Source organism: Panthera uncia, chromosome C2 (genome assembly GCF_023721935.1).
Source record: "Panthera uncia isolate 11264 chromosome C2, Puncia_PCG_1.0, whole genome shotgun sequence".
Taxonomy (NCBI): Eukaryota; Metazoa; Chordata; class Mammalia; order Carnivora; family Felidae; genus Panthera; species Panthera uncia.
Genome location: NC_064810.1, coordinates 150,852,711 through 150,864,797, shown reverse-complemented (window position 1 = coordinate 150,864,797; position 12,087 = coordinate 150,852,711). Strand labels below are relative to the sequence as shown.

Below are 12,087 nucleotides of genomic sequence, written 5' to 3'. Positions count from 1 at the left end.
TGGACCTTTTTGTTAATGCATCATTTCCCCCACTGACCTACATTAGATGAGCAACCTATTCTGGAAGAAGCTACTCCCCGACACAGCTGAAGTACCTCATACCAAGGGGGTGGTGGTACCAGGCGAGTATGGACCTCCCATGTGGCTTCTCCCCAGCAGAGATAACGAACGCTCAAAAACTTCTCGGTATGATCTAGCCATAGCCCAACGTTCTGTATTAATACTACTTAATTTTCTAATAGCTTAGGCCTTTGTTACGATAATTTCTAAAATTTACATGGAATGCTAACTACGTATGTTGCTTGCTAACGTTAAGAAAGAACATTAAGCCAGAGTTTAAAGAAACAACCAGCCCCTTATGGATGAATCTTGCCGAGCCTCTCTGATGCCGAGCCTCTGTTAATCTCCACTCACTTATGCAAAAGGTATTTATGAAGTGTTTACCATGCCCCGCAAAAGTACGGGAGTCACAAAGCTGTCCTCAGGGTGGCTCATGACCTAGAAAAGTTGTGGGTTCTGATTTGCGTTGTTAACCTGGGCTGAATGCGTCCTCCGGGGCGGAAGTTATCCCTGCCAGCTCTCATCCCTGCATGGGAAGCACGGGGACGTGCCGTCTTGGGTAGATCTTGCACTTGACTAGTTGCCTCTGCCTTTGCCAGATTGGGAGCAGAAGGTCTGCAATCAGTCCTCCGTAGCTGCTTTATCAGCAGCTGTCTTACAAGCTATCGCTTCTGCTTCCTTAGCTCCAGGAGTTCATTTATGTCTCTTCTCTAGTTAGGACGGTGTTTCTGTGATTCCCTCGGGAGAATCCTCCACGACTCCTTCCTAAATACGCATCAGTGTTCACCAGGGCCCCCCCCCCCCCACGAAGCCCGCTCACATCTGCGAAAGCTCACTGCTAGGGCAAGGATGCTCTGGCATCATATGGGGAGAGCGACACTTTCGGATCAATGCGGACGTTCACTGAGCGCTTGGTAGCACCATCGGAGAGACAAATCAGACGGTGCCGGCCGCCAGGGGAATGTCACGGCCGGGCAGTGATGCCGCAGGAGCCTGTCTAGCAGTGCGGATACAGCCGCTGAATTTGGCCAGCAGCCCCGGACGTCTTCAGCAGCTGAGCACAGACCCACCAGACACTGGTATTAACCTAGACCTTCATTTTAAGACTTCTGGTCTGATCAGCTGCTCTGTCCTCTGAGCCTCGCTTCCGCCCGCATCGCTCACTGACACCAAATCGCCAAATTGCCGATGGTCTGCTCATCACTAACTGCATCAGACGTATTTGGTCCTCGGCCCCTCCTCGCTCTGGAGGCTGACCACTGGACTTCACTCAGCGGTCCTGTGGCCTCCAAGCCGTGCCCTAATCTCTCCGCCCCCATCTCCTCCTTTCCGGAATGAAGATAATAATAATACCGAATCCGTGAGGTGCTGTGGCCGTTAAATGAAAGAACCAGCAGTATAAATAACTATTCCATACATCGACGACTCTGAAATTTCAGGCTCCTTGCTGCCTCCAGGTGCATATCGCCCGCTGCACTTGGCCATCTTGAATGTGAAGTCGACATCGTAATGTTAACACGCCCAAACCAGACCCTCGGTCCCCTCGCCCGCCCCAGCCACGCCACCTGGCTCTCAGTTGTCTCTGCTCAGTAAATAGGAGCTCCATTCTGCTAGTTGATCAAGTCGAAACTTCTGGCGTCAGACTTGACTCTGCCCTCTTGGCCAGTCTCATAGCCAGTCTGTCAGTACATCCTGTTTTCTCCTCAGCACAGTCGTTCCCAGCATGTACCCACCCCTTACCTCCCTGCCTCAGGCATCCTGGCCAGCGTTTCTGGCACTCTTGCTCACCCATTCCTCAGTAGTTAAGGTCTCTATTTGCCCCGGGGATTCCTCAAAAAGTGCTCTTCAGTAGGTTTTTATAACGCAAGGAGCTATATTTAGGAATCATCCGAATGAGGCATGTTGCTCTTAGTCAATCCACCATGAGGTCATCAAGTGTCAGAGGGGCAGCCTAGAGCCTCACTGCTCTCAAGTGTGGCCCATGGGCCAGCAGCCTGGGCATCACTTGAGAGGCCGTTAGAAACGCAGCACCTCAGGCCATTTCCAGAGCTGCAGAATCCGAATTTGCACACGAATCTTATTAAAGTTCAAGAAGCAGGATAAGGAGTCATTTAGCCCAACTCTCTCCCCTCCAACACACACACACACACACACACACACACACTGTATAGATAAGGAAACGGAGGCACAAAGTAATACACTGAAAGACACAGTTGAACAGTTGCTATTTCTTTTCTGTTAAGAGGCATTTTCAGAGCCTTATTCAAAGAAATCTGTTGGAAGAATTTAGCAAGCAATAAACCTCTAAAAAGCTTTGGAGATCTATTAACTATTCCTTTGATCAGCAGGAGCTTTCTTTACAATGTGCCCTTGGAAGCTAGAGGGATTAATTATGTAACAGTTTGCCTCAAAACATTTTCCTTTGATTGGATTTAATCCCCTGTCCATGCAATTTGGGAAACAACACAGAGAAAACACTCTGCTTGTGTATCCAGGCGGCCACCGGCCTCCCCACGGCCATGGCAAGGAGGGTGCTGGCTTTTCAGAAGCAGTGCGTGGCTTCCGGTCACAAGCTGTTCTGTGCGACATGTTTCATTTGCGTTCTAAAAAATACACAGGGCATACAGATACTGTTTCTGCCAGCCAAGAGTCATGTCAAAATCCTTGAGGAAGATTTCCAAAGGCACCTTGGAAGCGGGTACTCTTCCTACCCCTTTCTTCCTGACGAAGCGTAAGAAGTCTCTGTGTTCTCTCTCATGGAAGACTTTGGGAAGGTCTGGCTGTTTCTGGTTGTTGTTTACAACCCTACTTGTGGATGCACCAGAAATAGAGAAGCCCGTTTCAGCTCGAATAACGCCAAGTAATGATGTTACCCGGTGCCTTCCATAACTGCATTTCGGTATGACTCCATGTGGTTATAACTTTCTTGGAAGAGAAGCAGAGGGAATAGAACATAATTAAGACAAATTCCTAGAAATATTCTTTAGAAAAAAACTGGGTTAGTCACATCCACTGGAGGATGTCGCAAAGCCCCATGGTACCTTACTGTTCACTAAAGCAACGAAATTTTGCCCAGAAAGGAAAAAAGGCAAGCTTGGATTTGGAAGATTTATCCTTGCCTTTAACATGTGCTGGGGTTTTTGTTTGTTTTAGCTTTTTGATAATTTTTTAATGATTATTTATTTATTTTGAGAGACAGAGAGAGAGGGTGCGCAGGGGAGGGGCAGAGAGAATCACAAGCAGCTCTTCGCTGTCAGTGCAGAGCCCTTACACGGGGCTCCATTTCAGCAACCACCAGATCATGACCCGAGCTAAAATCAAGCCTCAGACACTTTTAACCAACTGAGCCCCGCAGGCGCCCCTGACATGCCCTGGTTTTATCTCTCACATTTTGGTTTGTCACCCAGAAAACAGAGCAAATATTTCAATGGCTTCCTCAGCAGATACCTAGAATCCAGATGTGTGGTATCTACAGCAGGTTAAGGTCTGTTTAAAAGCAAGGAGGACTCTCTTTCCGGCTATGTGGAGGGCTGGATGTTTAGAGAAATTTTTTCTACTTTACCACACCCCTCAACTTGCTGGGAAAAAGAATTTAAAAGAAAGTTCTAGTTAACGCGTGGTGGAGCTGGCAGCAAAATAAGGCAATTCCTTAGCGTCTAGAAATAATAATAAAGCAGGAATCCAGAGACATAAGCGGGTGAAGACCAGTGTTTACTCTGCACATCCCTGGGGCCTCAGACTGGAGAAGAAAAAGGCCCATGTGCGGTCAATAGAGGACAAAACCCGATAAGCAGGCAGAGTGATAGGTGTGATGAGAGGCCCTTTGGGAAAATGCCGATACCCCAAAGTAAGTACCTTTAGTGACACCAGGAAAAAAGAACGCCCTGTAGAGGAATTTAGTAAAGAAAAATGCTATATTGACCTTAACTCGCGTGGGGAAGAAAAGAAAGAAATGGGGGAGGAGTAGGAAGGAAAGAAAAAAGGAAGCAAAGGAAGGAGGAAGCTCTTCTTACTTGGGTTTAGGGCCTGAATTCGTACTACCTCCATGGACAAAGTAGAATAATGTAACATTTTAGTTTAATTTGTTTACAGTGGCCCACTGGGATAAATGCACCAGGCACTTGGCAGAAGTAACCCAAATGGCCTCTGAAGTAAGAGAATTTAAACCCCAGCCTGAGAAATTTCCAGAATTGAAATTTCTGTAATTTCAGAATTGAAATACACCAAGTATATGTGAAAATGAGCCACCATGAGTAAGAGTGAGCCGAAACAACTTTTTTTATGATCAGACTGGTCAGAGATTGTCTATGTTGGAATTATCAAATAAAGAAATATATAACTGCATAGGTATATATATTTAAAGGTATGAAAAATGGACTAGAACGTATAGCAAAGGAATAGGACACCATCGAAATTGAACGGGCAAATTTTAAGAAAACCAAACAGAACTTTTAGAAATGTAAAAAGAGAGAGAGAGAAATTTGATTGTTGGATTTACTACCGTACTGGATATACCTGAGGAGAGAATTAGTGCTGTGAAATATATAGCCAAAGAAATTGCTTAAGAGTATAGCCAGGGTGACAAAGTGATAGAATTCACGACAGTAAAAGAGACACAGAGGACGAGCAAGAAAGTCCAATGTGCATCTAATTGACACTTTAAAGGTACATAAAGAGAGAATGGGAGAGAGACAACGTTCATGAAGATACTGGTTAATATGTTTCACAATCGATTACAGCTACCATCCCTCAAATTCAGAAGATTTATACTGAGACCATCCTGGCAAAACCGCACAATTTCAAAGGTGAAAAAATATTAAATGCAGACCGAAAGATCACCTGCAAAGGAATGGAACCACATGGAGAGTAGAACGGTACCTTCAGTAATCTGGGGGGGAAAAGTAACTCCTAACTTAGAACTATAAATGGAACAACCACAAAACTGTCTTCCAATATATATATTCAGGGAAATGCTGTGTCTCCACTGCCATGAAGAAAGACCAGCTCAAGAAATTTCACAGTGATGTACTTCAGAGACAAAAATGTGATCTCAAAGGAGGGACCGAGAAGCAAGGAATGAAGCACAAAGAAAGAACCAAGTGAACATTGGCCACGTAAAAAGATAATGTTAGCAAAAAGCTGTCAGTAAGACATTAACTGAAATACGAGACATCTCAGCGAGAAATGGGCATTCAAAGATCCTTGTATGAATTGGAGGGAAATGAAGGATACTATTTCACTTTAGGTTTTGTTAAGTAAAATGCACCTCGTAAACTGTTGAGAGTAGCCACCAGAAGATTAAAAAAATAGATTCGACCATATAAACTAAAAGAAAGAGGGGGAGGGGGCACAGAGACAAAGCATACAATATTTGAGACAAATAGAAAATACAAAAGAAAATGCTAGAAAAGCATCCAGATTTATCAGTAATCAAAATTAAGGCAAATCAACTAAACCCTAGATTACAGAGTTTTACGCACTGGATTATTTAACTGTTTATAACAGCCTAAAATACAAGGATGCAGAAAGTTTAAAAGTGAAAAAATAAGGGGTGCCTGGGTGCTCAGTTGGTTAAGTGTCCAGCTCTTGATTTCAGCTCAGGTCATGACCTCACAGTCCTTCATCAGGCTCTGTGCTGATGGCATGGAGCCTGCTTGGTATTATCTCTCTCCCTCTCTCTCTGCCTCTTCTCTGTCTCTCTTTCTCTCTCCCAAAAATAAATAAACAAATAAATAAATGTGAAAAACTACCTCTATTTTAAAAGCTCCACGGGCAAAAGATTGTATAGCTGTATTAATGTGTGGAAAAATGGACTTTAGGACCAAAAAAGCATTACTAAAGAAAAAAATTATCATTACATGATCATGTCTACTTCACCAGAAGACATGAATTCTAAACTTACGTCTACTTACTGTACAGCCTTAAATGACAGGAACTTAAGGAGCAATTGACAGAAATATTAGGGAAATCGACATTCCCCTTTATAGTGAGAGGTGGTAACATGCCTCTCAAGTCATTGGCAAAGCAGGTGCATAAAAAGATTCAGGATTTAGAGGATCTGAGGACACACTTGACAATCGTAATTAAATTAAAAAGGGCACTCTATCTAACAAATGGAGAATTCACATTCTTTTTAAGGACACACAGAACAATTATGAAATTGATTACCGGCAGACCATAAAGTGAGCTTCATAAATTTTTACAGAATTAATATTATATAGACTATATCTTTCTGACTATCATGCAGATGAGTTAGAAACCAGTAGTCAAAAGATACAGAAGCAACCATAATTTAGGAATTTAAAACATACTTTCAAAAAGCTCATGTGTCAAAAAAGAATTCGTAATAAAAATTGGAATATACTTAAAACTAAGCCATAATGAAAATACTACAATTCAAAATTTGTGACATGTAGCTAAATTGTGACTAGAGTACTTAGCTTTGAAAGTATTCCATTAAACAATAAAAAGGCGGGGGGCACCTGGGTGTCTCAGTTGGTTAAGCATCCAACTGTTGATTTCAGTTCAGGTCATGGTCTCACAGTCTGGTCTCGTGAGATCAGACCCTGCATCAGACTCTGCAATGAGCATGGAGCCTGCTTAAGATTCTCTCCCTCCCGCTTTTTCTGCCTCTCCCTCACATGCATGCCCCTCTCTCTCTCTCTCTCTCTCAAAAATTAAAAAAATAATAAAAATAAACAATAAATGAAAATTAAAAGGCTGAAAAGCAAACACCTAAGCATCATACTTAAGTCAGAAAAAAAGATACAGAATAAGCCCCCAAAAAGCAGTAGGAAAAGGATAAATAGGTGGTAAGAGGAGAAGTTATCAAATGACACAGATAGGTTAACCAGTTTTAACAATGGTCCTTAAAAGAGGTAAATAAAACCTACAATCACAATTTTTTTAAGAATAAAAGAGAGTGATGAAGCAAAACGCAGTAATAAAAAAGGATGAACATAACAGAGATTGAAAGGAAAATAAAAGACTCCCACTTCATGCCGATAATTAAAAAAAATTTTTTTATTTGTTTTGAGAGAGACAGAGCGCGAGTGGGGAAGGGCAGAGAGAGGGAGAGACAGAGAATCCCAAGCGGGCTCCACATTGTCAGTGCAGAGCCCGATGCGGGGCTCGAACCCACAAAGCTGCGAGATCACGACCTGGGCCGAAACCAAGAGTCAGATGCTTAACTGACTCAGCCACCCAGGTGCCCCCCAATAAATTTTGAAGGGGCAGATACCAAGAAACATATCAGTGACTAAAGTCTGACCTAGGAAGGAATAGAAAAGTTGAGAACTTGAATTGGCTTCTAGTCACGATAGGAACTGAATCAATATTTTAAATTTTGCACCCTGAAAATACGAGGCCCAGACAAACTTTATAAGTACTCAACCAAACAGATAAGGAATGGAGAATTTCCAGATGATGTGAGCTCTTTCAGGGACACGAAAAGTTGCAGAGAAGAGGGCTGCCCCTTTCTTTTAGTTTATGAGGCTAGTTTAATACTGACCTCAAAACCAATTGTTCTTGATAAAGAAAAACCATTGGCTATTCTCTGTCATGAAAAAGGAAGAATATAGGAAAGGAAAAGAGGAAAGTCCTTTGGGGAGGCGGCAGAAACTAAAGATTCATTTGCTTCTGTAATGTTAAAAAATACGCCTTCTTGAGGCCCCCCGGGTGGCTCAGTCGGTTCAGCGTCTGACTTCGGCTCAGGTCATGATCTCACCGTCTGTGAGTTCGAGCCCCGCATCGGTCTCTGTGCTGACAGCTCAGAGCCTGGAGCCTGCTTCAGATTCTCCCTCTCTCTCTGACCCTCCCCCACTCAAACTCTGTCTCTCTCTCTCTCTCTAAAAAGTAAATAAACGTTAAAAAAATTTTTTTTCATATGCCTGCTTAATGGACACATTCTTTGAATAGTTGTCATGAGTGAAATCAGTAACCAATTTTTTTTTAATTTATTTGATTATTTTAGACAAAGCACAAGCAGGGGAGGAGGCAGAGGGAGAGAGAGAACTAGAGAGAGAGAGAGAGAGAGAGAGAGAGAGAATCTTAAGCAGCCTCCACGTGCAGCACAGAGCCCAATGCAGGCCTCAATCCCATGACCCTGGGATCAAGACCTGAGCTGAAATCAAAAGTCAGATGCTCAACCAACAGAGCCACTAGGTACCCCAAATTATTTTTAATAAAACAAATTTAAAGCACTAAATGTAAAAAGCATATGGTGTATTTGTAGTAAAATAGTTACCTTTTCCTTATTCTTTTCCCCTCAAATCAATGTCTTAGAAGTAGCCCACAGGAATGGGTTTTAAAATCTTTTTTTTTTTTTTTTTTTTTTTTTTGCAGTGTTATGCTTTCAGTCATATAGCTGAAAATACATTTGGGGTCACTTCAAATAATTTGCAGCACAGTTCACAAAAATGGTACACATTTTGAACCAGATGGCTAATCGATATTCAACAAAAAGCTACAATAATGTGAAAATGCAAAATTGTAAAGCCGGTCCAAACTGTTATGTACCCTACGTAGTCTCCCTTTGTATCTCCAATCAAGAATGTTCTAGAAAGATTCTCTGCTCTTTTCATTCAGATAGTCAATATTCTTATAGAAGTATCCAGTTTTATGCTTATGGGATCAAATATTTACCCTGAGGCTTTAGGGAATCACATAATACCAGGGAAGAGTGTTGGCCTCCATTCACTTCAGACTAGTCAGGTGACTAGCCAGATGCCGAGGCAGAGAAGGTCCATAGGATCATTTCCACTTACCTACAAACCAGACTTCCTCCCATGACTGCATATTTATGTCTAGGCTTCAAAGGAATCATAGAATTTCCTGCACAGGCTCTGAACTATACACTGTGGAGAATAGACGTTTACTAAGCATCACTACGTTTACAAAGGCTCTTGTTCTGAAGCATGTTTTCTGCATCACAATTATCGAGTGCATTGGAAGGACCGTGGAAATGTCAGTACGTAACCGAAATAGATCATAGGGCTTTCTGTGGCGTGTTTCTCTTCCTTTACTGGTATTTTTTAAAATCATTTGAAGGGAGACCAAAGGGAAGAATAAAGCAGCAATGTGTTATTTTTAAATGTTAAGTCACCTAAGCGGTAGGTTAATTTAGACACCAAAATTCCATTGTACAAACTTGGAAACATTTGCCACGTTTTTGTTTGAGGCAGATCCACGCGGTGAGACTAAGGCCGTCACACTGTGTCACTGAGGTAAATGTGACTGACCGAACTAGCTAAGGCAGAGCCCTCCCCCCAGTACCCACCGAGCACCTCCCATAGCTGTGCCTGTGGACAGTGAACCGTCCTGCCCATTTTGGGAAGCTTTGTTCTTTACTAAAGACCGCAGAGTCTCTGCTTACGTGCGAAAGGAAGAGAAGTACATATTTCAAAACAAACTAAATGAGAAACCACTGTTTATTTTTTTATCCCAAATAATAGCCCCAGTGCATTGGCAGTAAGAGATGGGGGAAATATTTTGAAGTTTAAAAGCTAAAACTTGGATGTGCAAAATAGAAAATAGCTATCAGGAAACTGGAACCAACACATTGGAAACAGATAGAAGAATCTGGTATTTCGAAAAGGTAATTCGAGTGCAGTTAGGCCATACCTCCCCCACCACTCCATTAACCTATGAGTTTCTACTTTGACAGAGATGAGTAACATTGTTTCAAGGATGAATGAAGGGCGTTGCCAAAGGAGGCCAAGGGGCGGACGACCAGTTGCCAAGTTCAGGAGCGTGCTAGCTGGCATGTGCCGGGGTGTGGGCATGCAGAGAAGGGGGTGCAGAAGGCCACCTGGGAAGGCCGGGGAAGCATCATGCGGGAGGTGACAGGAAGGCAGGGTCGCTGACGATGAGGACAAGGCAGTGAGGAGTAAAGTAGAAGCTGTGGAACAGGGAATACATAAGCCACATCTTCCAAGCATGTTTCCGAACCATTCATGAAGCACCTGCTTCTTCTTGTCTCCTACAGTGTTTACTTATCCAGAAAATGGCACTGACGACTTCAGAGACCAAGCAAAGAACTTACACCACCAGGTATTTATGGCTGCGTTAATCTTAAACAATCATTCTACCAAAAACAACGTATATGGGTTTCTTCAGAAACAGCAGGAAATTCCATTGCGGGACAAGCTAGCTAGGACAAAACCACGGGCAATCCCACCCAACAAAGCAGAGAACTGCTCTCCTAGGGACCAGAGAGGGAAGTTGGGAGGCTCTTATAGAGGAGAAGTCCACCGGAGGGACCTGGGAGCTCTAAGCATAGTAGCCCGTCGTTGGCTGAGCCGAGACTGTCTCTCATCGGTTGGGCTGTTAGCCTGCCTTCCTCCTTCTGGGATTGTCCGAGAAAACAGACCAGGCAGGGTCCTTAGATCACACTGCAGATCGCCACCTAAGTAGGTGACGAGATCAAGTTAGTAGGTCTAGAACAGGATACAGTGTGGAATGGGAGACAATAACGTAGCCTAATGCGCCATGGCACAGATAGCGTGACAACTAGAGAGCGCTAAACAGAACTATCACAGTGCATCAGAAGTAGAAAGGATAAGTACTGTGTTGGATACTTTTTGTTTCTATTGTACATGTTACATACAAATTGACACACACTATAAAGTGTGTAAGGTACACAATTACAGAATCTATTATGACCATATTTTATAGTATAGAAGTACATATTCTATTTTATTTCATTTATATATAATATATGTAACTATTATATAATTAGAAAAGGATAGACTAGGACAGAAATATATATAGCATAAGGTACTCTTGAGCTTTGGATGCAGAGTGAATCAGTTGTGTACAACTTCTGTTTATGTCTGATATATATTGTATATGTTTATCATATTGTGTGTTTAAACAGATTATACAATAGTATATCACATATATAATCTAATATGCACATATATAATATGTTAAATAATGATATGTGTATATATTATATATGCTGTGTATTGTTATACAAGATTAATATTACACAATTATATTTTACATATTATATAATTTACATTTATTGCATATATTGTATATATTATGAAGTATATGTAGCATTGATGTTCATTTGGATAATAATAACGGGTAATATTTATATACCGCTTGTAAGACTCTTGTATAATCTCTAAGTTGGGGGCAACAATTGGGGGCTGTTGGGAGGTTCAAGTATGCTAATGCATGTAACATAATGCCTGGCACACAGAGTAAACTATCAGAAGGGTAGTTTTATTATCATTATTACAAGGTCATAGGAGATGCTGATTCTATGATAGCAACTAAATCAAGCTGATGCCAAAAACCATGTTTTTTCCACAACGTGCATGAACTAACTGCCAGATGAATATACCTTAGCCCCTTTGATAGGCTAGATACCAAATTTTAGGCTAATTGGTACATCCATTTGAGGAAGCGAAAGTTGTTGACTACTCTTCCTATGTCCCTGTTTCTATAAAGCCAATATTCCCCTTCTTGGGGCCAAACCTGGCACGTCTCGTGACCAACTATAGCAAAGGAAGAATTCATTTGAAGAAATTTGTAGCTATTTCTGACAAATGAAAGCAAACCTAGCTAAGAAATGTACAACAGACCTCTGGTGGAAACAAGGCCTTTAATAATGGTTAGATATTTTAACATTTACAATCCGTATGCTGGAATTACTTTGCATTCACTTACTCATTTTCTAGTTTCTTTCTTCTCCCAGTTTCTTCCTCCTTCCTTCTCTCATTTTTTTTTTTTTTTTTGAATTTTCTCTCTCAGGGATCTCTTTCCAAAGAACCATTACAGATGAACACCTATGTTGCCTTGTACAAATTTGTACCACAGGAGAATGAAGATTTGGAAATGAGGTAATAAAAACCTTTTTTTTTAAAGAAAAACTAAAAAGAACATTTAAAGTCCATGTTTTTCACGTGAAAAAAAAGAATGAAGCAGTGATTCTCACATGTCATTGTGCATCCAGTGACCCGCTGTGCCTGTTAGCAGACGGATTGCTGGGCCCTCTCCCTGCGGTTTCTGATTCTG

General features: G+C 41.9%; 1 protein-coding gene across 1 annotated transcript in view; it reads left to right on the top strand.

Moving 5' to 3' along the window:
- Positions 1 to 12,087, top strand: part of STAC (SH3 and cysteine rich domain) — a 111,238-nt gene that overhangs the window by 72,913 nt on the left and 26,238 nt on the right. The window contains exons 7-8 of the mRNA XM_049629050.1: positions 10,045 to 10,110; positions 11,824 to 11,912. Coding sequence (XP_049485007.1) covers positions 10,045 to 10,110; positions 11,824 to 11,912 — 155 coding nt within the window. The remainder of the gene's footprint in view (positions 1 to 10,044; positions 10,111 to 11,823; positions 11,913 to 12,087) is intronic.